This window comes from Telmatherina bonti (assembly GCF_933228915.1).
Source record: "Telmatherina bonti genome assembly, chromosome: 6".
Taxonomy (NCBI): Eukaryota; Metazoa; Chordata; class Actinopteri; order Atheriniformes; family Telmatherinidae; genus Telmatherina; species Telmatherina bonti.
In genome coordinates this window covers 29,964,680-29,992,319 of record NC_136624.1, presented here as the reverse complement: position 1 = coordinate 29,992,319, position 27,640 = coordinate 29,964,680, and the positions used below count along the sequence as shown (strand labels likewise).

Here is a 27,640-nt window from a genome sequence, read left to right as displayed (position 1 = left end):
TTCAAATGTTGCATTTTTGCCTGAATTAACCATTGCTAATGTCATAAATCTTAGAATTTTACACACACACACACACACACACTATATATATATATATATATATATATATATATATATATATACACATACATACATAATTCTAAAATACATAAAATTGTTTAAAAATTTGCTGGAAAAAAGTTTAACTTATATTCTTTATGTAATTTTCTTTTTATTCAAAACAATTTCTTCTTACAAGCACAGTGCCCTTACAAGAGTCCAAACTTGTGCCCACATATTGTCATATATTCTTATAAAAAAAAAAAACCCAAAAAGAAAAAAAACACTTCGATGCTATTCTTCAAATTAGTTTTAAAATTCAAGAATAGTTTATAAATCAGCTTTGACTACAGTTAAGGTCAAAGTTAAGATGTAAAAACTAAATTCCAGAAGAGGGTTAAGATATGTGAGAAAGACCCCTGACAGGTACAGAAATAAAGCGGACCACCTGGATATGGGATTGAAAAAGGACACCAGAACCCCCCACCACACCACCGCCCACCAAGCATTTGAAACGGATAAAAAAAAAAATTATATGTAGTTCTAAAAAACAATGACAATCTAAAAATTGACGTTAAATTACCATTAACTTCATTGATATTGATTTAGATTGTAAACCTGAACCAAAGTGAGACAAAGTCAACAGGTCTGGAAGTCTCCCACTCATTTAAAGTCCTATTAATATTAAACATCTACCATCCTGGTAAAGAAGAAAATCATGTAACAAGGTTGGTCACAAACAAAACTTTATTATATTTGTCACAATGCATGTGTTGTTTGAACTATTTTTAGGTGCTTCAATTAAATCTATTATTTAACACCTTAAAAAAAAACAAAACAAAAAAAAAAAAAAAACCCCACAAATAGACCAGATGAATGTTTATGATTAACAATTCCAGTGAATATGATATGCACTATGTACGCTTATTACCACTGTTAGTAGTGAATAGTTCTACATTAAACATTATTGCACTAATGTCATCCATTTGTTTATAAATCCGTAAGTAAAAGATTCACTCAATCACAGGTTTTCTGAAGTTTTTGCCAGCAAACACTGCCTTGTCTCCCAACTCCTCTTCAATTCTGCAAAAAGAAAATATTTTTAGGTTAGTTCATGCTCCTAATTTTTTAAACTTTTTTTTTTTTTTTTTTTTTTAAAAATACAGATACATAACTGATGATGCACAATTTACCTTTAAGGATAGTTAAGATTCTGATTAACGCAATAAATGAAACAGGATTTTGATATTTAAGATGGCTTATTTTTTAATTTAGCAACTCTTGTCAGATTAAAGTACCATAAATTAATTTAGTAAAGTAAAAAAATAATTTAAATGAAATTAATAGATTTAACAGAAAAAAAAAAAATTGTAGCTCACCTCAGGATCTGGTTGTATTTGGCCAGCCTCTCAGAACGACAGGGAGCCCCAGTCTTGATCTAGGTTTGAGAAAACCTGTTTTAGCCTGATTTCTTTGTCCATGTCATGATTTTGATATTCAACTACAATTGATGGGGTTAAGTTTTTTTTCAGTGGAAATATGTCCTGTGGCATTAATCCACACATAACGTATGCACAATTCAGATTTAGCATTCTTTAGTCACTTTTGTATGTTACCTGTCCAGTGCATAACCCGACCACCAGATCTGCTATGAAGGTGTCCTCAGTTTCACCAGAGCGATGACTAACCATCACACCCCAGCCACTCTCCTGGGCCATCTTACACCTGCAAGGTCCAATGATATCTCACTTGACATTCTAGCATTGTAGGAGTACATCTTTCCATTTTCTGCTGCTTAGCCGGGGTCGGGTCACGTGGGTCACAGCCTAAGCAGGAAAGCCCAGACTTCCTTCTCCCCAGCCACAATGCAACATCCATTTAGTTCCATCCAGTAATATGCTGACTTACGCTTTCATTGACTCGGTGACTGTGCCAATCTGATTGACTTTCAGCAGAAGGCAGTTGCAGGCTGCCTCCTCCACAGCCTTGCAGATGCGGTTAGGATTCGTCACAGTCAAGTCGTCTCCAACAACCTGGATGTCGGTGCTAGCAGTAAAGTTGGTCCAGGCCGCCCAGTCGTCCTGGTCGAATGGATCCTCGATGGACACCACTAAAACAGTCATTAAACAGATGATTAGTGTGCTTACAGTGAAGTATTTGCAATCCAGCTGAGGTTTCATAAAGTCTTATCAAAGTTTAGTACATCTGTGGTTATAAAGTCAAATCCAGCAATAAAGATACCCAAGTCCAACAAAATAGAAAAATCTGCAGCATTAATGATTTTTTTTTTTTTTTTTTTTTTTTTTTTAATAAGCACAGCAAAAGGATTTTGTAATAAAGATAAATGTATTAAAACTTCAGCTCCATGCTGTTCTAAAACTGACAAGTTCACATTATTAAGCTTTTTCTGGTAAACATGCCAAAGCAAAATATTAAGTAGAAGAAGCAGGATCTTGCCACTAGATTAGTAGAAAGCATGTCTTGCAACTTCAAACCAACAGTGCAGCATGAAGTGAAGCATATCAACTGTCTATGAATGCAAATTTTGTGTGAAATTAATGCTTATGAATCAATAAATGCAGAACAAAGTTGATAGACTGTAACACAATATCAGAGAGAAAGATGAGTACTGAAAACACAACTAGGGATGCACCGATACTGATATCAGTTTCGGTATTGGCTCAATACCAAGCGTGTGTACTTGTACTTGGTATTAATAAAAGTGTACCGATACCACAACCGATACCACACTAGTCAAGCCAGCGCAGATGTGCTTGATGACATGCTTCGGACATGTTTTAAAAGAAATAAATGCCTTCAATGTGAGAATGAGACATTTTTGTTACACTAAAAGCTAGATCTTTGTTTCAAAAACCCCACATGTATTGTTGTATTTAGGTAAAATGTGCCGAATCAAAATAAATCTTGTTGAAATTGTTAGATCTGTAATGTTATTATATTTGTATTGGTGAGGTAACTTCAGAAAAGATGGGTAATTTATTACAACCTAATTGAAGGAGCTAAGTCTAATCAAAGCCACTGAGACATCTTGGTCTGAGAATGTTTTGACGCGCCGCGTTACCGTGATTGATTTCACTCTGATTCCTTAGTTTCTGGTTCATCCATCTTTTATTCCATCTCCAAAATTCTTGTGCCAGTTACACGTCGCACCCTGCGGTCAAAAACCATTTGCCTTCTGGGCCAAACATCTACCCAACTAGTGACGTGTTCCTCCTATATGCGTCACCTGCCCAGGTAACAATACAGCGCTCCCTAACAGCACCAATTAGAACACAGTTAAAGAAATCGGCTCCTACACTAATAAAATCTTACACAGTTATAAACAGCAATAATAACCATAGTCCCAATAAAGTTCACATAAACAGATTTGGTATCGGCAGATATTGGTCTTGGCAGATATTCAAATTTCAGATATAGGTATCGGATTGGAACTCGCAAAAAGTGGATCTGTGCATTCCCAAACACAACATTTAATTTTGTTATTATGACCAACATAAAGATCAGAAATTTAATTTCTGCTAGAAGAGGCATAGTTCTTATTTTAAAGAATAAAGGTTTAAACACATAACATCTGTAACATATTATAATCGGTAAATCTGTCCTGAAAAGTTTGTTTTTTATTTTGAGAAATGATGACCAATAAATATTTTAGCTGCATGTTATTTTTGACAGGAAACAAGTCTTCAAAACAAACCAAATTCGTAAGAAAAGCAAAACAAAACAACAAAAAAAACCCCATCAGCCATGTGTGCGGTAACTGTAGAAGGCAACTGCTGGGTATTTCAGTTTATGTGTGTAATGCAGCTGCTGTGCATGTTCTAACATTTATAATATCAGAGATAAAAGCTGAAGTGAAAATCCCAATCTGCACACACACAGTGCAGCTGGTGTGAAGCAAATCCTGAAAGAACTTTTGTTATAGACAACTGTCCAACTGCAGCTGTTTTCACAATATCTGGTTATGTTTACCAAATAATGAAGAATTTAAAATAAAATCCAGACTGGAAAACCAGTAGAGAAAAAAAAGGGGTCAGTCAAATAATTTTATGATGAAATAAGTTCATTATAAAATTCTGATTTATTTGTAAACAGTTGTCTTTGCAAGTAAAAGTACAAATACGCAACAGACGTTTTTTATTTTTATTGATTTTTTTTGGCTTTAAAATGTCAAACGGACTTGAACGGGATCATCTTTTCAATTTTATTTTAATTTATAAACTGACCATATTTATACACCAAGGGTTTCCTCACTACATATAAAACAGTTAAATGAATAAAATGGCATCCAGCATGACCCCATGCTTTGTGCTAAAAAGTGTAAATTATCATGCATTTACCTGGATAATCCTTCACAAAGCTCTTGTAGAGATCAGCCAGCTCATCGGGAGTTATGTAACGGCTTGGGTCGTCAGGCGACTTGAAGTCCAAGTCGTATTTTCCATCCCTGTAGAACTCAGATGCAGCCACATCCATGCCGATCACAACTTCATCTGTGTACCCTGCTTTGGAGATGGCTTCCTTCAATAACTCCAGGGCTGCAGTGTGTGAACAGATATGGAGGCAAGAAAAAACGGACGTGATTTCATCATTTCATTTCTCGTTGCTGACCGTCACAAAGCATTAAGTTTGTATGAAAATGCAGGGATTGTTCAACATCCCAAATCACATATAAATTATGTTTTAACACTTTATTTAATCTTTATTAAACTTATTTGTTTTGTTTTTCTTAAAATGACATTAAATATAAGGCTAAAAGGCAAGAGACATTCTAGTCACCTGTCAACATGCCGTCGTCTTTCAGTTTTATTTGACTTTAAGAACCAGAGTTGTATTTTACAGCCGTTTCATGTGCAAAGTTTCAAAAAGACAAGTTGACACAATCAGCAGCTTGAATGCCTACCCTCCTGATTTTCCAGTATGTTTGGAGCAAAGCCACCTTCATCTCCCACATTTGTGGCATCCTGTCCATACTTCTTCTTAATGACATTTTTCAGATTGTGGTAAACCTCTGCTCCAATGCGCATGGCTTCTTTGAAGGTGCTGGCGCCGATGGGGAGGATCATGAATTCCTGCATAGCAAGCTTGTTGCCTGCGTGCGAGCCCCCGTTAATCACATTGAAGGCCTGGTGGAGGTGGAGGTGGGAAGAAATGAGGCCAGGGGTGAACTGAATAAGAAAAAACCTATAAATGTTTGTGTGCTGCTTTTAAAGTCTCACCGGTACAGGCAAGATGACCTCTGCATTTCCTGCCAAGTCAGCAATATGGCGATACAAGGGGACTCCTTTCTCTGCTGCACCAGCTTTGCATACAGCCAAAGACACACCCAGAATGGCATTTGCTCCAAACTGGGCTGTTTGGAGGGAAGAAAGTTAGTCAGATTTCTGGTGTCTACTGACGATTTAATAATAACGAAGCAGATGAACAAAAGCCAGCAGCCTGTCAGATCATTTATTGCTGTTTTTTTTTTTTTTTAAATACAGTACGTCTTTGGGATTTTCCTCCCTTCAATGTGTTTCAATATCATTTTGTACAGTGACCTCAAGTGTCATGAAATGCACTTATAAATGAAATGATCATTATTGTTTAATTACTACTATTATTATTATTCTTAGTAGTAGTAGTAGTAGTAGTAGTAGTAGTAGTAGTATTGTTGTATATTTAGCAATTATTAAAAATGCTTTATACTGAAGCACAATAGTAATTCTCAATACTGAGACAAAGTGTGTATAATCCATAAAAATGTCCCACTTGATCAATTGGACAGAGCTTGTTTAAAACTATACTGAAGAAATCAAAAGTCTTTAATGACGTCTACACAGAAAATATGGTTATCATCAGTTAAATTATATTTGGATTGTAACATACATTTGTTTTCTGTGCCATCCATGTCAATCATCATCTGATCAATTTTCTCCTGCTCAACAACAGAGACATCCTGAGGAAAGATAAATTCATGTTTTGATTACACCAGTAACAAAAAGCCTTCCGACTCATGTTTCGGAAGTGAAACTTAAAACAGAAATAAAGAAAAAGGGTCATTATCTCACCTGGCCAACAAGTGCAGGAGCAATTGTTGAATTAATGTTTTCTACAGCCTGAGAGACTCCTGCAATAGAAAGATTTACGCTTATTCTTTCACAATATTATGATAAAAACACCAAAGATTGGGAAAAACATGCAACCCTTCTTTCTTAAACACACATGCATAGAAAAAAAGAAAAAAAAAAGAATATATATTTATACATATATATATATTTATACATATATATATACATATATATATATATATATATATATATATATATATATTTATATGTGTGTGTGTGTGTCACTTTTTTCCAATTTTATTCTCACAAATCAATTTCTTAAAATTAAAAGATTAAAAGAAAAGAAAGAACATATCAACACTGAATTGACAGCATGCCTCCATGAATCCACCGTACAAATTGAGCAATAGATTCGCTAAAGCGTTCAATGATTGCTTGTCCTGATTGCATAATTCCTATGTTGTCAAACAAGCCAATGTTAGTTTTTAGATTAAGGACATGTAAAGGAACTCACTAATCCATTTGCATCTGCCAAAGAGGAAAAGAGAACAGGGAATATAGACAATTAAAAAAAAAAGAAGTAAAACTGTGAGGGCAATAAATATATTTAAAAAAATAGCCCAGCTATGAGATTTCTTCCTTATAAAAGTTTGAAAGCTAAAATTGCAAACCTTTCCCAAGGTAGCGGGACTTGTCATTGTCCCTGAGCTCCAAGGCTTCATAGATTCCAGTGGATGCACCACTTGGTACAGCAGCTCTAAACAAACCTGGAAAATATGCAGAAGAGCAAAGATATGACACAAGAACTGTTAAACGTTTTACAGGAACCATTAAAAAAAAAAGATATATGAATCAAACAAGCACAATGTTGCCTGGGGAGAAACAATTAACATGTCTACAGCTGGTCAGTGGTCCTAAAAAACACATCAGAAAATGAGAAACCACTTCTTTAATATCAGACAAGAGTGCTATTAATTTAAAAAAATGCAGATCTTGATTTTGATCACAAAACAAAAAAAGTATTTGACTTTTGAAGTTTAAGTTCTTCCTAAAAGCAAAACATTGAACTTTCATTTTATTTCAAACATCTGACTGAGATCTGCATCAACCACATCATCAAAGACTCACAGCATGGAGCGAAGTAGCTATCATTTTTCTGCGGGCCATAAATGTTTCACATACTGGCACCCTCAGGACAAACATCCATACATTATTCCTGAAAAGAGGAAAACTAACTATCTGCACCTTAGCAAGTGAGATGATGTTAATGTAAAACAAATGTCAACCAGATAAACTACATTCATGCTTAAAAAAAATCAGTTAAGTTATGATGACGCTCTCCTGACAATCATTTATACAAAACCCCTGAAGATCAGCTGTTAGATCAGAGCTGCTGTTTTGATCAATTGTCCCCAGAATTGACTTAATTTAAACAAGAATAGATTTGTCGCAGCGTGTAGTAGTGCCCAGCTAAATTTTTAAATGTTGCACACATACCTCACACGGTCAAACATCACCAATTGCTCTGGTGTTGAACATGATACTGCATCCTTTTTGTTTTAAGGCTTCATGAACTCAATTTATTTTAATTTCTCATGTATTTTACCAATTTAAATATAAAGAGAAAACAAACTGATATCAACTTTTAAACTCAACAAGTGAAGCAGAGGTAGCAGCTAACATGAGGTACATAAAACACAGCATGGGAACATTTATGCAAAAAGGTCTAAAAACAGTTACAATATCCATCAGATTTTGTAAACTTCTACATGCCTTTATAATAATAATGTAAAAAAAAAAAAAAAAAAAAAAAAAAAAAGCAATGAACAAATATCTGTTTTGTTACCAAACTGATCTGAAAAGGAGGGGTTCACATTCTGAATCTTTTTAACACAGCTACTGTCTCTGCTTTTTACAAGTGCTTTTTCATCTTTAAAAGGCGTAAACCTAGCACCACACCCATTAAACACGCAGTGGACTTGCCCCACACAGCCTCTTGCTCAAGGACACTTCAACATGTGGTCTGACCACTATTCCTGAGCTACATCTAATGATTACTTTTAGCACGTCATCTTCTTTGTGATGAAACTGATTATTTTCAGCGCCTCCCAGTTTGTGCTAACTTCAGCCTTGGATTTGGAATACATACCAGTCCTTCTGCACTAAGACGTAAAACACTCCCCTCTGCACTGTGTGAGACCTGCATAGCTCAGTGCTATCATAAACTATCTCTAAAGCCAAAAATTGTGTTGTCTTGATAAACCAAACACTCCATCTGATTAATTTAGCACTATACTCCCTCAGGGCTATGCTAACGTAATGCACATTAATCACACACTGCTGTCAAAAGTGAAGAAGAACAAAAACGCCCTCTCACCCTTTGAAGAGATTACTAAATCTTCATGGTAGTTGTTACTGAGCTACATGTGCATTGACTTTATAAATCAGGATTACTGTTATCGTATAAATGCACAGTTTTAACTATTCAAAAACAGTAGCTGATTTTAAGTGCGTGCAATGAGGCCTACCTTTGTCAGTATAAAGGTCAACTTCCACTGTGGGGTTTCCACGAGAATCAAAGATCTCTCTTGCGTGGATCTTGACAATGGACATGTTGTAAAACCTGGAGATGTGAAACAGTTTAACATTATACCCTCTGGTGACAAACCTGTGACTCCTTAAGAAGCTCAATGTTTTCAGGCAAACACCTGATGACATACTGAAGAGGTAAACTGAAGAAATCTAGATGTCAACATTTCCATTACCAAAATATGCCTGCTGTACACCTTTTACTCTCTTGTCTTGCCGGAGCTTGCACAAAAATATCCTGACCTATCTGCAAGCTTAGGAGTGCTAACAGACAAGCTACTATCCTAATTGGATTAGGGCTCCTCAGCTGATTAATCATATGGCAGCTGGGATGCTAAAGTTGCTGCGTCTGCCTGAGCACTGTTAAGCTTTCTACGCATCTAGCTGTAAGTTATTAATTTAGCTTTGAGTAAAAATTCATTATGAGAATGACAGAAATTCTCTCATTGCAAAAAAATCAGGTATATTACATAACAATAATGCATCACCTCTGTGCATTCAACAGGCCCCAATAAAAAAACATCTGAATCCTCCTTGTAGCAAACAGAACTGCACCCTCTGGAAAATAACATATGTAACATAGATGTTACAGCTCCCAACATGGATTAATACTAAATTGAAGTAAAGGATTATGTAGGTTTCTTTTATCCACGTTAAATATTTTCTTAATCCGGCTCAGTTGTATTCATTGCCTATACCACTAGCCCAGTAATAAACTTATTTTAATAAAACTCCAGCTGTGAGCTCTTTGCCTTTGCAATACCATCTTTAATGAATTGGTATATATAGATCTTCAGATTGTTGAAATTTGCACTAAATTCTCACTTTTTTTTTTTCTTCTTTTTTTTTTTTTTTTTGTATCATTAGTGCATGGTGCAATTTTCATTCATTTGAGGCAGCTGTACCAAATGTTCATTGACAGTTTGTTGGAATAAATTCTTTTTAAGATCAAATATTTTAATGTAGACTTTAAAGCCACAAAGATACAAGCAGAACCTCGGAGAATATTACAGCGAGATATTTAGCCAAACGTTTATTGTTCACCGAACGACGTATAAAGCTTACATGTATTTAGAATTGGTCATTGTTTTTTATTAATGATTTGCAAATGAATGACATAGAGTGAATTATCCGAGTGTATAAATGACTTTTTCTTTCTTTTACTTGAACTGGAAACACACCGCTGCAAGTAGCAGGTGTTTGCATCAGTATCCAACACTAGCTTATCATAACATACGTTTGTGAGACGAGATGTTAAACTAATTAAATTAACTAGTCAACAACTATTGTGACCGAAATAAATGTGCATCTCTACCTCAATGCTGACCAACGACAAGTTTACCTCCTTGGATTGGCACAGTTTGGAAGAGTGAGTCAATGAGGAGTAAAAGAAGGGGGGGGAATGAAGTTCTTCTTCTGCAAATTAGAAACACAGGCACGCTAAACCCCGCGTCTCTGTGTTGTCGCCCCCACTGGTTTAAAATTGAACTACACCAGCAAAACAAACAAAACCAAAACATGTTCTTGAAAGAAAGAAAGAAAGAAAGACATGCTTTAACTCTACTTTGGTAGCCTAGAGATTGGCGTGGATGCCACTAAACTCCAGCACAGTTCAAATCTGAATATGTTGAATTTTGTGCTTTTCTCTTCCATTCAGTCATAACTCCATTCTGTCATGACATTTTCACTGCCAACTGTCCAAAGAAAACTTATTAAGCAAAACGCCTCTACACAGTCATTAAATACTTTGTCACAAGAATAGATGTGTAAACATAAGCTCAATTAATAAAACAAGCCTAACATCTGGTGGCTGTGCCTTCATTGTCTTTCTGCTAAGGTTGTTGAATAGGTCTGATGCCTGAGGGTTAAGGACCTTCTTCAGGGGACTAAAGTGGTTCACCTCTGTTTGTAGCCTGAGGATTTGAACTCGATTTTTAAGAATTAAGAAAGTTTTCAACTTCTGTAACCACTAGGCCACCACTCTCCCAGGTTGCCTGAACTGTGTAGATCTATTTATACTGGTTGAGAAAGTCATCCAAAACCATTTCCATTTCCATTCAAGGAAGCTCATCCTCCCATGCTCAAGCTCTCCAGTTCCAGTTGTCTAGTTGTTAATCTTTTTAACAAACAGGCAGATACTTGCTTCCAGAAAAATGGGTTCCCAGGTGGAGATAACTGGCCCCTGAGCTCTTTGCCTTTGCAATACCATCTTTAATGAATTGCTATATATAGATCTTCAGATTGTTGAAATTTGCACTAAATTCTCACTTTTTTTTTTTTTTTGTGCATTAGTGCATGGTTCAATTTTCATTCATTTGAGGCAGCTGTACCAAATATTCATTGACAGTTTGTTGGAATAAATTCTTTTTAAGCACAAATATTTTAATGTTGACTTCAAAGCCACAAAGATACAAGCAGAACCTCGGAGAATATTACAGCGATAACTGGCCCCTGAATCAGAATATCATTTAGTAAATGTATAAGACGATCCCCCAAAACCTAAGATTTGTGCCCTAGATTCCAATTTTTTTTTTATTCAATTATTTTCATTTTAATCTAAGGTGTCTAGCAATGGCCCCTCAAAATATAACTCTTCAGAGAAATCATTAAAAGCCCATTATGACCATGAAATTCTTGCAGTTTTAAGATTCACAAAGTTAGCAGAGTTTTCACTAACATCTGAGACAACCAGTGAGACAACTTATTACTTTTTGTGTTACCTCTAAAGTGTTCAGTGGTAATCCAGTAAAAACATTCAATCATTTTGATTTTAACACAATTACCTAGATTTAAATACTAGTCTTGAAGTTTAATTTGCTCAGCTATTGCAATGCTCTGACCTGAACTTGCTTAGGATTGTATGCTAGAAGTCCAAATACTAACCTTGAACTTGGGCACAGTTTTTCTGCCAACAACACCATTCATCCTTGTAACTGTGCCTTTGGCTGGTCAGTAAAACAGCCAAGTTCTAAAGGCTTTTGTGGAAAGCCCTCTCAGAGAAGCAACACTGCATATTAATGATTAATGCATTAATATTCTAGGTGGGGTTGGTTCATTTTGGCCGGAGTCCGGTTCTGTTTCTTTAAAAATAGTAAATAGGTCAACTGGGGGATGTGCTCTCAGAGTGTCACAGAAAATCCAAGGATTGATGAACACAAGTACGTCGAGGGGACTGATCTCTAAGTGATCCTTTAAAACCAGTTACTTATCACTCTGCAAATAACCTTGTTACAGACAAAATAATACACAATGAAAGGCGTTTTACAACCCAAAAAGGGTTTTTATTATCCAAAAAGCATGACAAATGGTCAAATAAAATATTTACCAAAAAAGTAAGACAGGCATCTCTTAAGGAACAATTTCTTTAGTATTTCCTCCAGAACAGCAAAGAGGTATTTTGACCTGTCTAATTATATGTTTAATAAAAAGTAAAATAGACAAATATACTCTTTCTAAATTATTATTATTATTATTCATCTATATCTATATAATATCAGTATAATAAAGTTTTTTGTTTTGTTTTCTTCTTTTAAAAGTGACATCAACGGCTCTATTTCTGACTATTTTCTTTTCAAAAGTCACTGCATACTTGAAAACATTTGCTTTTTACTTTATGCTAAATCAAAATACTAATGTGGGTCTAAGCATTGTTAGGAAATGAAAACAAAAAAAATCCCTTCATCGTGAGTATAAAATGGCTTAACATGTCATCTGCTCTTTTAAATCATTGTAAACCTAGCAAAGCCCATGCTGTCCTGGAAAATCTTTCTGTTGAATGTGTGATGATCATTGTTGGATTTGCCAATGTGATGAACATTAACTGATTATTCACCAAGGACAAAACTGTCAGGGAAAACTGATCCACACAGTCCTGATGCAGCAGATTGGTTTTCTATTTGAAGTACTCGTGTATATAGATGAGTTCATTTTTACAGTGTTTGGTGAGCAGTGCCAACATGCAATTGCAACAGTCATAGTGGCCTTTTTGTCAGGGAAAAAAAGTAAGTAAAAGCTTTTTGGCATTTGTTCTGAGTCAGTCTAATTAGCTGATAAACTGTAATATAAACCACAGAAAAAAGAGGTTGATTTGTTGTCTTTGTTCTGTTTTTGTAATACTATTTGATTAGTAAAGACCTTGTACTTTAGAATTTGTTACCACAATGAAATAGGTCACCTTTCTACAAAAGGAAATGTAGCAAATAAATATTAACTACTAGTATCTATCAATGTATCTATTTTCATAGAAACTCTTGTACATAGTTTTATAATGCATAAAAACAAACACTATCTCAAAAGATGGTATTTCATTGATTTTTCATTTTCTTTTTCATCCTCATGGACTTGTAAGCGAAGCATTGATACTTCCAACTTCCTTTGCCATCATTGGAAGGTCATCTGCAGCCTGGCAGCTTGCCTTGATACGCTGGGGAAAAGTGTTTGAATAGTCACAAAATGCCTCCTCCAGCAGTGAACAAGCAAAAACATCTAAAGAGCTTCAAGCTGAATTCCCAACTACAAATATTCTGTTAAACTGTCAGATATCACAAGACAACCACTTACCTGCCAGAGAGTCCCTTTACCTTTGGCCAGTTTGCAGATAATGTTGAGTGGGATCATAGACACTGACGATAAAGCCAGAAACCAGCCAATACAGTAGGCCCACCATGGATACACGTAAGTGTTGTTGTACCTCATTGGTGAATAATTCAATAGCAAATAAACAAGGGTTCCCTTTAAAGGGAAACCCATTGTTACCAATAAAGATTTAGTGATAAGAATAAAGATTATTAATGCATAGTTTTGAAAGGTTTCTCTTCACACTTACGGTACAAATCAGAGGTATGAAGTACAGCCAGCAGTATTTGATTAATGACAGAGGTTTGTACCCAATCATGTCCTCAATGTTGACACAAAAGCGTTCAGCTCCTATGACAAGGAATTTCAAATGTTCTTGGATAATAAGAATAAATACTTATATGTGTGAAAACTCAGGGCTTAAGCAATTAGATGAGTATAAAATGTTACCCCCTTGACAACTGGGTCTTACCATAAATCCATCCAATAATCACAGATTGGAGGACTGCGACCAGAAGGAGAGTAGGTCCACTGCACGCGTAGTGGTCAAAGATCTGCAGAATGTATATACCAGCCTAAAAGTAAACCAATCAGTCATTACTTACTCTATTTATCCATATGGTTAATCTTTAATTGCTTTCAAACGGATGAAAATCAGTGTGTACAACTAGTCCTCCAATAAAAACAAGCCAGGTCATTTGTCACCAGCCAGGTCACCTTTAAGTCTGACCCAGTTTGCATCCTCATCTGCAGGAGGGGAGTATGAGTTGTAAAAGCTTATACAGATCTTGTTGCTTTCTATCATGTTACAATTATTGGGTGCAAGTTGGAGACCAACATGACAACTGCCGTTGGATTTAATAAGAGAGTATGTCCAAACTTGTGACTGGCAGTGCATTCAGTCAGTGTCAACTGGATCACTCTTATCCTCTCACAACTTTTTAAACAATAACCTGAATTTAGTAGTTATAGATCAAAACTACATATTTAGTTTTCTTTTTTATTAAAAAAGAAAAGATGATTAGGCTTTAAACACATCTTTTATGCTACAATCTCAGTCCCAACTAAATTGATTCCTAAATACTTTGGGACAGTTTTGTTTTTTGCAGTGGCTCAAAATATCCAGTCCAGCATCTCTACAGCATGCAGATACAATAGATGCAGTATTTCACTTAACAGATGCAGTTTAGCATATTCTTTGGTACTGTTCTTGTTTCAGTTTCAAACAAAAATAACAAATAAAGCTATGTAACAGTTATAAGTAATAAAAGTAATATTAAGTCTGAAAAGGAACAGGATGAAGTTATAACTTATCTTGCTGAAATATGCAAGGGCTTCCCTGAAAAGTCTTAATTTGGATGCACGTTCATTAAAACTGTTTATCTTTCAGCATCAATGGTGCAATTCCAGATGTTCAAGTTCTCAGGGCATTAATGCATCATTAGACCATCAGAGATGCAGTCATGACAGTGATCTGTTGCTAATTAAACAAATTAGTTGGGACATGTTCTTTCTGCTATTTCTTTGTAGTACTGGTAACTGATCTGCCTTTCGTTGCCACACATCCCAACTTTTTAGAAACATGTCGCTGCAATGAGCAGATATATTTTATGAATAAGAAAAATGTCTCACTTTTCAGCATTCAGCATCATTGTTAAAACTTAATTCCTTTCCCCTCCTATTGTGTATAAAACATTAGTTTATGACCTTTTCAAACGACCGTATTCTGTTTTAATTCACATTTTACATTATATTTGGAATTTAGGGTTAAATGCTAATAACACTTTCAAGGAAATTGTTTTTACACCTATTGTGAAATAGCTTTTACGACTACTAGTTCAAATGCTCTCTGAATGTATTCATAAGTTTTTTGCCTGCATGAATAAAAGTATTCGTTCTGTGAGGACAATTTAACTGGAAACAAAACAAAACTCATCAACAAAACAATGTTAAATAAACAAACAAAAAAAAAAAACCATAACAAAAAAAAAAGCAGTAAAACTTTCCATGTTAAGTTTGGAATTCCAAAATTCCCTATGAAAGCACATTTGATCACAAGACATGGTAATTAAAGCATTTTTAATTTTCTAACCTCTGACACTAAAAACAGCCCCAACGTACAGCCAACAGCACAGATCAGCATCAGAAAAAGTTCCCTGCGGTATCCTTTTCGGATATGGAGGGGCCAGACATCCGTTAAAGATGTCATGAGACTTTCAAGCCCAGCAAACTGGAGAACGACACAATGGCAAAGTTGAGTGGAAATGATTAGACTACAACAATAATATTTGCATTCAATTCTTCAGAATACATGATCAAAGCTGACCTGACATGAAGATACACAGACATGGCACGATAGATGTTAATAAACAATATTAAAATCTGTGTCAGATTTTTAAGGAGAAATAGGAGGATTCTGCTTACCTGACCATCGATTCCTAACAAGATGATCATGGTGAAGAAGCACACAGACCAGACTTGAGGCCAGGGCAGCAGTGTCACAGCTTGTGGGTAGACTATAAAAGCAAGGCCAGGACCTGCAGAGTGCAAACAACACAATAACAGTTTCTGGCAACCACCGCATCTTTATTTAGAAGTATATAGAGCTAATTTATCATATACACTGCTTGATGCTAATATGAATATTTCAACAACAAACAAAAGTGATAAAACAAACTATACTAACAATTTATCTGGATGAATAAAATCTGGATTTTCAAACATCAAAATGCATAAAGTTTAATTGGCTAGGTGTTGTAAAGCTGCTGCACAGCCATACCTGACTCAGCAACAGTGGAAATATCAATATTCTGCTTTTGTGACATGTAGCCCAGAATTGAAAACACAGCAAATCCAAACATAAAGCTGGTCCCACTGTTCAGCAGGCAAAGATAGAGAGAGTCTCTGCAAATCAGAAGAATTGTGTCATCATTTCTTCTATATAACACACTCACACTGTGATCAAACTGTGAGAAGGATATCACAAATATAATATAAAGACTCAGAAATATAAACATTTCTATCAAGTTTTAGGAATTCTCTATTACTCAAATAATCCATAAGAACATACTTGATTGGCCATATTTATGTATGGCCAATACAACTGATTAATGGATACATCACACAGTTTTGGCTAAGACAGCGGGATGTTCAGTCCATAAATCTTATATATCAGTTAAAGGGGTGCTATTATGGTATTTGGAGTTTTCTGAGCTTTCTACAGTGTTACAGTGTTGAATCCTCATCAGACATGTGAACGGCACAGTTTTTAATCAACTAAACGCATCTTTGAGTTTGAGTTTGAGTTTGAGTTCCAGCACGCTCTCCGTTCGGTTTCCATGGTGCTGAAAAACGTGTCGTTTTAGAGAGTTTTTTCTACTTGGAAATCCTTGTGACGTCCCGGGGGATAAGGTTCGGTGATTGGTTACCTTCTACTGGTTAACAAGGGCATGTACAAATACATCAGGCGGGTGGAAAACATCGGATAAAGTTATTTCCAACGATGGCTGGTGAGTTTACCAAAGAGAGACATCCTGCTGCATTCGTTGCTGTGGGTTGCTGTTTTCCACTTTGTTTTCAGGGTCTGATTCAGGTTCCAACATGTAGGGCTGTATGCTATGTGTTGACATGGTATTTTGTTTTTATTTATTGAGTTCATATTAGCCTAATCCTTCTGTTTATGAGATGTTACAATGACGGCGAAAGCAGTTGTGGTGCGCGCTCCTGATGTAGCGCAGTGGCGGGAGGCGGGGCTTAATGCGGAAGAGTTTCAATCCACTCGTTTTGCCCGCAGGCTGATCTGACAGCCTACAGAGAGGGTCGGTCTGAAGTAAATAAAGTGATTTGTGACAATAACTCGATCAATCCCAGCCCTTCTGGTTTCAGAAATAAAAATAAATTAGCCTGAAATGCACATAATAGTTACACTTTAACTACATGCTCTGCTTTTCAGATAAACAAGTACAAATTGTGTCACTGAATAATACAAATATTGTGCCAACTACACACTCTGGAACTGGAAAAACAGGGTCAAATGTAGGATAAAAATTTAGTAGGAACTTTTTATAGAAGGTTTACCTATTTGTTTGTGTGTTGCATCAAAGTTCAACTGTAATGTTTGACAAAGATTTAGAGTTTGATGCTGAATAAGAAGTTAATAACTGATCTGGGATCAACCTAATCCAATCACTTGTTTTCAATTGAAGCAAATGTTTTAATTTTGTTAAATTATTCTCTCTTTATTTTGGTGTGGTATTTTTCAATGCTTGCAACAGCATGTATACTATGGAAAGACAGAATTTTCCACGCTTGGATTAACAAATATCCCTGTGAATGCAGCAGGGCATATACAGTGGAAGTACATAATTCTACTTGTGGATTAAGAGAGGTATCCAATGGTAAAAATGTAACAGTGTTTATTTCTCAAAACATTTTCTATATTTTTTTAATAGACATATTTTTTAGAGTCTGTCCAACGGCACAAACTAAGCGATATTATATTTATAATGGTACAATTTGAACAGCTCTCATTGGGTACATTATAAATTGTAGTTTATTTCTTCATAAAGTACTCACCTGTAACAATTGTTGTCGTACTTGTTGTAGCTCCCAAGAGAAGTCAGGAATCCCAAGCATAAAGCATAGGAATAAAATATTTGTGTTCCAGCATCCACCCATACCTGCAAACCATTCAAAACGTATACATCTGAAAATATTCCAAATGAATCCAATGCAAATTAGAAAAGTTAGAAGCTGAATGATACCTGTGGGTCAGCAAGGCGGGAAGGATCGGGGTACAGATAGTATTTTATACCAAACAAGGCTCCAGGAAGGGTCATTCCTCTGAAAAACAGCACTACCAACAAGACTAAAGGTAATGTGGCTGTGATGTAGGTTGCCTACATTAAAAGAAAAACATAACTTATTACAATTGAAAGAATAACCACCATCACTGTCACCGTTTTGATAACAGAAATCTGGCAATGAGGCATTGCAATACAGTCAGCTGCACACACTTCAGGCATCCGATTGAACAACTCCACAGACGTTACATGACAACTGTTAAGCAAGTGACTGATTTTAAAATCTAACTGCTAGGTCTCTTTTTTACAACTATAAGAGACTTCATTGATGCAGTCATTCCGCAAGTGTACACTAACGTACTTTGATACTCAGTTGAGGAAAAACATGTCTTGGAATTAAGTCACGCTACAATAGGCAGCTATGTGGCCCACACAGGATCCATTGCACACATCTGTCTCACACATCTGCCAGTCATCACTTTTACTATCATGTTCTCACAGTAATGATTTCAGTTCTGCTTACTGACTGAACGACAGACATGTGAGTGTGTCGGCTCGCAGCCATTACCAAGGTAAAAAAAAAAGAAAATCCTCTGGTAGTGCTTTCTTCTAATGCATTTCCTGCATGACCAGAGTCGATTCTTGGGTCTCTAGTGGCTCAATCCAGGTAGTCATCATCAGCAGGACAGACTAGATTATCTGGACTATTTGCCACTGTTTTGGTGTTAGCTGTACTCTTTCTCTTCGTTTCTATCTTTCTTTTATCAGTGCCGGATGGAAAACTTCTCATTTTTCTAAACATGCTCTTTCATTTTGTTTACACCTGTGCATGACAGCATTTTTATTTAAGGATGGTTTCCACTGTCACAGTTTAGCGCAAATGTTAAGATATGAGATTCAGTTCAACTCTTGTTCTATTATATGTGCATTTTTACATGTTATCTCAGTAGTACACAAGGATGGCTGTGTAAGAGCGGTGTCTGTCTTCTGTTAGAGGGCAGATGGTTTGTTTTGCAGTATAAACTGAATGTGCTAACAGTACAGAGTGGATAGGTATGACATTTAAAGGTGGAGTATCTAAGATTTTCAATATTTAAAAAAACAAAAAAAAAAAAAAAAACCAAACTAATAAAAGGACTACAATCATAAGTAGATAGTTTTTTGAACATGTAGGTTCCAGTCTGTCCATATTTGATGTGTTATTAAATTACAAGTTTAATTAATGACAAATGACACTGGCAGGCAAACATTTAAGAAGGGTCTTTGTCATTAATTAAACTTGTAATTTAATAACACATCAAATATGGACAGACTGAAACCTACATGTTTTAAAAAACTATCTAATTATGATTGTAATTATTTTTTTAGTTAATTTTTTTTTTTTTTTAAATATTGAAAATCTTGCATATTCCACCTTTAAGAATCCAGTTAAATAGAAAAATAAGAAACTGATTGTAAATTGCTTTGGAGAGCCCAGAAGTTGTTAGAGGCATAGTGAAGGTGTGGACCTTTTATTTATGTTGATTTTACTTCAAATAAAGGGGTAAATTTGACCATGAAACACATTTGTCTTACCTTCCCCGTTGACCTGACTCCCTTCCAGACACAAAAGTAGCAGAAGATCCAGGACAGAAGAAGGCACAAAGAAAGGTCCCACTGTAAGCTTCCCAAGAACTCTATGCCAGTGGAAATATTTAAAACCCGCCGCCTATAAGATTGTATACTGTAAATCATTTAAAACAAGATGCACATAACAGACACTGGCAAGATTTCATTGTAATAATAAAACTTGCATGCAAAACTGCAAGGCATTATCTAAACCAGTCAGTTGCATACTCACTGCCAGACCAGCAAAGAATAAAAAAAAAAAAAAGAAAAACACTAAATGTGTCCATGTGTCAATGTGTGGATGAATATGAATACAGAATTGTAGACATGAAATTGTAGGAAAAAAAGCTTTAATTTTTTTTCTTTTATATCAACCTTCATCTTAAGGCAACTTATTTGCTTTTACCAAGGTATTGCACTCGCTAAAATTCAATGGATATGAGCTGATAACTTGACATAATTGTGATATTAAAGCTCTGACTATGAAAATGAATTAGTTTATTTCTGACTAGTGAACTGTTCTGTATTTGAAATTGTTATTAAAAGACAAGGATATTGCACGTTTGGACAAATTCAAGGAATGGGAGATAGACAGCCTTCCAGACAGTATTTGATGAAGTTGAGTCAGAAAAAGGGGCATTCCTTAGCTTTAGCCCACCTGAGGGGAATGCAGTCATTTGTGCTTTTAATTATACATTTGATTGACGAGTCAAGAATATCCTGACAAATTGCCTCTAAGAATGATATATGTATAAATGTGCAATTCAAGGGCCTTAAAGGTGGAGTATGTAAGATTTTCAATATTTTCCAAATAAATTAACTAATAAAAATGCATGTAGGTTCCAGTCTGTCCATATTTGATGTGTTATTAAATTACAAGTTTAATTAATGACAAAGACCCTTCTTAAACGCTTGCCTGCCAGTAAAAAAAAAAGTGCATCTTGTCATTTGTCATTAATTAAACTTGTAATTTAATGACGCATCAAATATGGACAGACTGGAACCTACATGTTCAAAAAACTATCTAATTATGATTGTAGTTATTTTATTAGTTCATTTATTTTGAAAAGATTGAAAATCTTACATACTCCACCTTTAAAGGACAATTAAAGAGTACCTTTCTTTAATAGTTGCTGTCAATTATTCTGGCTGATTGGATGTGTTCTTAAGCTAGGTAGAGCTATGCTGATGTCTGTGTTGTGTTAGTATGTTAAGTGTCCCACCCAGACAAATCCAGCAAAAACAGATAAAAATGATGAAGATGTTTATATAGTCTATAAGTCTTAAAACTTAAAAAGTTAAAAACTTACTGCCAAAACTCCATAACAGATGATGATGATGATACATTGTCAGGTGAGGTCCAGTTAGCTGTGATGTTCTGGTTGTTTATAACTACACAACGATCTGAAATATATATATATATATATATATATATATATATATATATACATATATATATGTATACATGAAAGACTTTGAAAAATCACACTAGCTTAAAAAAGAAACAAAAAGGCAATTTAGACATAATGCAAATATTCCTCAAGCTGAGGTTGTATATGTGTGGAGAGAGCTGTCTCATTGTTATGAATTCACCTGTATTCCATGTATTATTACAGGTGGCCCATGGCAACTCTCCGGAGAAAGAAGAGAAGAGGTAGAGGAATGCCCAGGCCAAAATCACAATGTAGCTGATACTTCCATAAAAAATTATTATCTGGCTCGCATATCCCAACCCTGGAAATAAAATAAACATTATGATGGAACTTCTTTAGTATTTTCACGTTAATGTGCTAAACTCTACTCACTATATAGCTTACCTTCAAACAATGGGCACACCTTCCTCCAACACAAGATTCCCCCCATACTGGTGTACTGGCCCAGTGCTGTTTCCAGTACAAACATGGGAATCCCACAGGTGACAAGGAACAGCGTGTAAGGAATGAAGAATGCACCTGTGGGTGACAATAAGGGATAGGCAGGCTTCTTACATGGCTCAGTCTCTAGGGATGCCTGCCATTTCTTGGTGTATTTATTTAATATTTTTAACATAGTTTTGTCTTTGCATAATACGTTTTACTGTTTTTGTCATGGTTTCCAGTCTGACTCCCTGACGCATGCCTTATTTGGCCATGCTTGCTGCTGACGGCAATTACCGTCAATCAGCAGAATCCGTTTTGTCTGTTGCACTCCTCTCTTCAGCATCATGCAACCCTCAGTTCTCTGCCAGATTATCTGCAAGCTTGTCTTGGATTCTGCTCTCCAGCCTGTTGTTGAACCTGCATTGTTGTTGTTCTGGACTCGACCTTGCCCCCTTCCTCTGGCACCTACTGGATTCATCTGACCTGCTCTGGATCTGAATCTGGAACTGGAGCTGAATCTGGATCTGAATTTGGATCTGAATCTGAATCTGAATTTGAATCTGAATCTGAATCTGAATCTGGATCTGGATCTGGATCTGGATCTGAATCTGGATCTGAATCCGGATCCGGATCTGGATCTGGATCTGGATCTGGATCTGGATCTGGACCTGACCCTGCTCTCTGCCTCTGGCTGCTCCTGGATTGATGTGACCTGCTCTGGATCTGGATCTGGATCTGGAACTGGATCTGAATCTGAATCTGGATCTGAATCTGGATCTGGATCTGGAACTGGATCTGAATCTGAATCTGAATCTGGATCTGAATCTGGATCTGGATCTAGATCTGAATCTGGATCTAGATCTGAATCTGATCTGAATCTGAATCTGAATCTGAATCTGAATCTGAATCTGAATCTGAATCTGGATCTGAATCTGGATCTGGATCTGATTCTGAATCTGGATCTGGATCTGGATCTGGATCTGGATCTGGACCTGACCCTGCTCTCTGCCTCTGGCTGCTCCTGGATTGATGTGACCTGCTCTGGACCTGGGCCGTATCCTGCTCCATAGAGCCCCCCTGGTGTCATGAGTCTTTTCTTGGTATTGGATTACCAAATGGATCTGGACTCATTTATTCCTGGCACATTTAGTCCAACATCCACCCAACCATTGCAGTTTTGACTGTGCCCATACATATATACACTACTCACAAAAAGTTAGGGATATTTGGCTTTCAGGTGAAATTTATGGAAAATGCAATATGTTCATGCTACAGTGATATAATATCATAAAAGTAAGACATTTAAGTAGAAGGATGCACTACTGATTTCCTCATCTCAAAAAATCCATTCAACACAAAAGGTAACAACAATGGTAGTTACACCACAACAAAAAATTTGAACGTCTCAATATCTCGTCATGTGCCCTTGAGCATCAATTACAGCTTGACAACGACGTCTCATGCTGTTCACAAGGCAACTTATTGCCTGCTGAGGCATGGCATCCCACTCTTCTTGAAGGGCAGCCTTCAGGTCATTGAGGTTCTGGGGTGCAGGGTTTCGAGCCTCTACACGACAGCTCAGCTGATCCCACAGGTTTTCAATGGGATTCAGGTCTGGAGAGAGTGCAGGCCATTCCATTTGAGGTACACCAGTCTCCAACAGCCGTTCCCTGATGATGCGGCCTCGATGAGCAGCAGCATTGTCGTCCATGAAGATGAAATTAGGCCTGTGCTGTTCATGTAGGGGCACAATCACTGGATTAATGATGTTATTCAGGTAGTATGGGCTTGTCACTGTACCATTCACAAAGTGTAGGGCAGTTCTGTACCAATTGGACACCCCTGCCCACACTGTAACACCGCCACCACCAGAAGCTCGCCTGGTGACAACAGTGGCTGATGCATAGCGCTCTCCCTGACGTCTCCAACATCGTTGCCGGCCATCATTTCTGCTCAGTGTGAATCGACTTTCATCAGAGAACAGCACTGAGGCCCACTGGTTCCTCGTCCAGCGTAAATGCTCCCTGGCCCATGCAAGACGATGATGCCTGTGCCTGGTGGTGTGGTCAGGTACCCGTGCAGGTCGTCTAGCACGCAGACCACGCTGATGGAAACGGTTTCGAATGGTCTGACGTGACACTTGGGTGCCTCTCACCTCTCTTAAACGTGCCTGGAGTTGAGTGGCATTCATCGTCCGGTTTCTCAGGGCAGTGTTCACAATGTAACGGTCATCAGCACGGGATGTGGCCAAAGGACGTCCACTTCTAGGCCTTTCTGTGACTCTTCCAGTCTCTCCATATCTCTGTTGCAACCTGCTGATGACACTCTGTGACACTCCAAGCTCAGTGGCCACTTCTGTCTGAGAACGTCCTGTTTGAAGCATCGCAATGGCAAGGGACTGTTGTTCCATTGTTTGGTGTCGTCTTGGTCCCATGATGTCAAAATGTGAACAGCATGATGAGGACAACTGTTTAAACAGCTCTAATTGAACCAGGACATTTATTGGTCAATTCAAGGATCACACACCTGCCGTGATTTTTGCCGTTAAGCTCCTTGTTAGAGAACAGCAACTTGTGCAAAATTTATTGAAACATTTAACAGTTGGACATGTGCATTTAAAAGCTTAGAGAAGATCACATTAAGTTCACCTGTACAGGTTTGAATACATTTTAGGCTTGTTGTGAAATTTCACCCAAAAGCTGAATATCCCTAACTTTTTGTGAATAGTGTATATATATATATATATATATATATATATATATATATATATATATATATATATATATATATATATATATATATATATATATATATATAGTTCAATAGACACACCCATGTTTGTTTTTTTTTAAAGTGTTAATGCTTGAGCTATGCAGAAGTGGACCTATAAAGGTCTGATACGGAGCAAGCAATGGCGAGGACCAGGAAAAGGGTGGCACAAATACAAATGAGACCTTTAGGGAAAATATCTTAAAAAAAACAAAACTTTTTTTTTGTAAATACTTTACATTTTATTGAATTTATTATGACAACTTAAGCGATCATCTGATGTAAAAAAAAAAAAAAAAGAAAAAAAAGAAAATCTGAGACAGGGCTTGACAAAAAATGATCATATAAATATGAAGATTTAATCCTTTACCAAAGACTTTTATCCAACGCCACATTAAACAGACATTAAAAGACACATTTGTGTGCATTTGAACTATTTCAGAAAGCGATTTAAATAAGAATAAAATGTTTGTAATAATTATTTTTTACTTAGAAAATTCTTCATCAGTAATAAAGTACTAAAAATGTTCTTCTATTTTTCTGTCAGTCCAGGTTTACTTTCTGACTTGACTCTAACATGGTTATCATTGCTGCAGATGATTTTTTTCCCCACACCTGAGTAATATATGTATGGCTTTTTATGACTGAAAAAAAGTCAGAGGAAAGCATTTAAATTGACCTATTTCCTGATCAATTTTAGTTCTTTGAGGAATTTCATGACCACAAGTGAAACAGTTGTTACTTGACATTGTTTAACATTTTTTTGGTTCAATGTTTTAAGCCAAATTAACAATATTTGGATTATCATTATGACTTTGCCAGAAGATTTGGTAAATGTTACAAGTTGATACTCTTTTCTTATCTTTTAAGATATGTAAATTACAACTAAATACAATAGCTGTCATCATACTGAATTATTCATAAAGCAGGTTAAGTCTAAAACTATTTTACACTGTAAAGAGATTATGACACCCACTTTGCAAACCAGGCTAATGAACTTATTTACATTTTGAACAAGTTACACTACTAGTTCTGGTCTTTTTAATGCTGTGGAAAGGTGTTAATATATAGCAAAGAGAGTTACCCTGCACAGTGTATAAACAGAGCAGCACTTAAGATCCTTTTTTATGGTTATCAAAATCCTTATTTTTGAATAACAAGTAGAAGCACTCACCCCCACCATTCTTGTAGCAAAGATACGGAAATCTCCACACATTGCCCAGTCCAATAATAGCACCAGCTACAGAAAGGATGAACTCCTTCTTGCTACCCCCATTTTCCACGCTCCTCAACAGTATGTGAAGTCGTCTTTGTTGGAAAATGGCACAACTTGCACAGAGAGTCAGCCATCCTTCTGAGTGTCAATGATTTAATGGCAAGACAATTTCTGAAATGTCTGACTGGGAATCGAGGCAGATTTGGGGGTGACCTAATGGTTACCTAATTGACATGTTGCATGTTATTGTAGCCACAAGGGGGACCTCTCGCAGTTTCACAAAATATACATACATACACACACACACACACACACACACACACACACACATATATATATATATATATATATATATATATATATATATATATATATATATATATATATATATATATATATATATACATATATATATATACATATACATATATATATGTGTATATATATATATATATATATATACACTATTCACAAAAAGTTATTTTTTGTGAATATATATATATATATATACATATATATATATATATATATATATATATATATATATATATATATATATATATATATATATATATATATATATATATATATATACATATATATATATATATATATATATATATATATATATATATATATATATATATATATATACATTTTTTTTAATTGATCATAAAATAATAATAATAAATTACACTATTCTTACAAGACATGCATTACATCTCCATTACATCTTTTCTGTAAATTGAACTATTATAGTTTGTCAAGTTTTAGCAAAAACCTGAGGACTTTATGGTCAGTTGGGTCTTCTGGACAAAGCTATGAATCTCTAGAATCAGTTGATCATTGTATTCAGGCTACGTAGTGACACAGGAGCCAAGTGAAAATATAAGCTACCCTGCAGAATGCAGCTGAGACGGGAGAACAAGCAGGAGCAGACTTACAGGGATCCTCAACTCCTGTCCCCAAGAACTAGTGCAGATGTTATGTTTTCCTGCTGCGACGCACCTGATTCAAATCAATATGTCATTTTGTGCAGGAGCCAACAAGCTTTTAGAGAATAATTTAACTAGAATTAGGTGTGCAGATAAAGGGAAACATCTAAAACCCTGCAGGAAAGCAGCTTCTAGAACTGCAAATTCTCTGGTTTCCCATTATCAATACAAGATCTTGGTGAAGTATTTAAGCAGCTGTGGGCTGAGTTAAATGTTGTGCGTTAAGCTTATCCAGAGGCTGTTACAGTGAATGCGTGCTGTCTAGTCTATTTATTCTAGTCACTTGATGAAGTGAATAAGAAAAAAGTTACAATCTCTTGCTATACTACAAAAGTTTTTCTCTCTAATAACATAATTTTGTGTGTGTATGTGTGTTTCAGTTCACGGCTATAATTTATCCACCTATCAGTTTTTCTCCGCTTATCTGGGTTGGGGTCACAGAAAGGTCCCTTTCCCCAGCCACTTTTTCCTTACAGCCCATTTGGGCACTTCTCCCAGCTTGTCTTGTCATTTCTCCCAGTTTGTTCAGGCGGGATTTGGAAGAGTTCCAATGCCGTCTAAGAAAGTTGTCCCTCCAGTCCATCCTAGATCTTTCATAGATCCTTCTCCCACTTTGACGTGCCTGGAACACCTCACAAGAAAGAGCCCAGAAGGAATCCAAACCTGATGTCACAACTCCACCCATAAAAGCATACATTATACAAGCTTTACAGTCATAATCAGCAACCTATATGATGCCACATTGTGTTTTACAGAGGAATTGTGGACACAGGAATATTTAAAAGAATTCTTTACAATATGGGTGAAAACGAGTTGTGTGGCGGAGGTCTGCACTCTCCAGATGCTTTTTTAAGTTGGTATTTGATCCGTTGTTAGACCTGCTCTGAAGAACTGAAAAACCACAATGATGGTGCTGTAGCTGCCTGAGTCCTGACATAAAGGGAGCATTGTCTATCAAATTTACAGTTGTAAATATTGAATTGACAACATAAGGGGGAGTTTAAAGTGATGGCAGACAGAACAGTAGATTCATACCTTAGTAGTCTAATTTTTAACCCATAAACACCCAACCTATGAAAAATGAAACCGATAAGTCTGATTTCTTTGTATATGAGGTCTT

General features: G+C 36.1%; 2 protein-coding genes across 5 annotated transcripts; both read right to left on the bottom strand.

Annotated features, from left to right (window-relative positions):
* Positions 1-753: 753 nt before the first annotated feature.
* On the bottom strand, positions 754-11,807 carry eno1b (enolase 1b, (alpha)). Of its 4 annotated transcripts, none has more exons than XM_079243003.1 (12): positions 11,580-11,807; positions 8,636-8,730; positions 6,779-6,874; positions 6,108-6,166; positions 5,926-5,995; positions 5,277-5,410; positions 4,961-5,183; positions 4,398-4,595; positions 1,948-2,149; positions 1,656-1,764; positions 1,419-1,477; positions 754-1,122 (listed from the first exon to the last, which is right to left on the bottom strand). In XM_079243003.1, the coding sequence occupies exons 1-12, from the start codon at positions 11,615-11,617 to the stop codon at positions 1,053-1,055; spliced, it is 1,353 nt and encodes a 450-aa protein (XP_079099129.1). In that variant the 5' UTR covers positions 11,618-11,807; the 3' UTR covers positions 754-1,052. The 4 variants fall into 4 exon arrangements, with proteins under 4 accessions (XP_079099129.1, XP_079099130.1, XP_079099128.1 ...); XM_079243004.1 differs by lacking the exon at positions 11,580-11,807 and adding an exon at positions 10,012-10,982; XM_079243002.1 differs by lacking the exon at positions 11,580-11,807 and having other exon boundaries at positions 8,636-10,982.
* A 151-nt stretch (positions 11,808-11,958) lies between these two features.
* LOC306756964 (sodium- and chloride-dependent GABA transporter 2-like) lies at positions 11,959-25,659 on the bottom strand (the record flags this gene model as incomplete). Its single annotated transcript, XM_079241922.1, is given in 15 exon segments — positions 11,959-13,119; positions 13,257-13,427; positions 13,522-13,622; positions 13,744-13,846; positions 15,364-15,501; positions 15,696-15,808; positions 16,051-16,175; positions 17,847-17,950; positions 18,035-18,169; positions 19,649-19,781; positions 20,992-21,085; positions 21,275-21,415; positions 21,499-21,633; positions 25,484-25,580; positions 25,582-25,659. Coding segments are annotated over 15 exon segments (1,758 nt in total). The 3' UTR covers positions 11,959-13,029.
* Positions 25,660-27,640: the final 1,981 nt, after the last annotated feature.

What these genes read in the sequence shown, in the direction of transcription:
- eno1b (XM_079243002.1), bottom strand. Translation starts at nt 8,825, where the DNA reads ATGTCATCAGGTGTTTGCCTGAAAACATTGAGCTTCTTAAGGAGTCAC. An exon ending in GTCCCGCTACCTTGGGAAAG is followed by an intron (nt 6,167 to 6,778) that starts GTTTGCAATTTT and finishes TTTCTATTGCAG; the next exon opens with GAGTCTCTCAGGCTGTAGAA. An exon ending in GGATGGCACAGAAAACAAAT is followed by an intron (nt 5,411 to 5,925) that starts GTATGTTACAAT and finishes CCCTCCAAACAG; the next exon opens with CCCAGTTTGGAGCAAATGCC.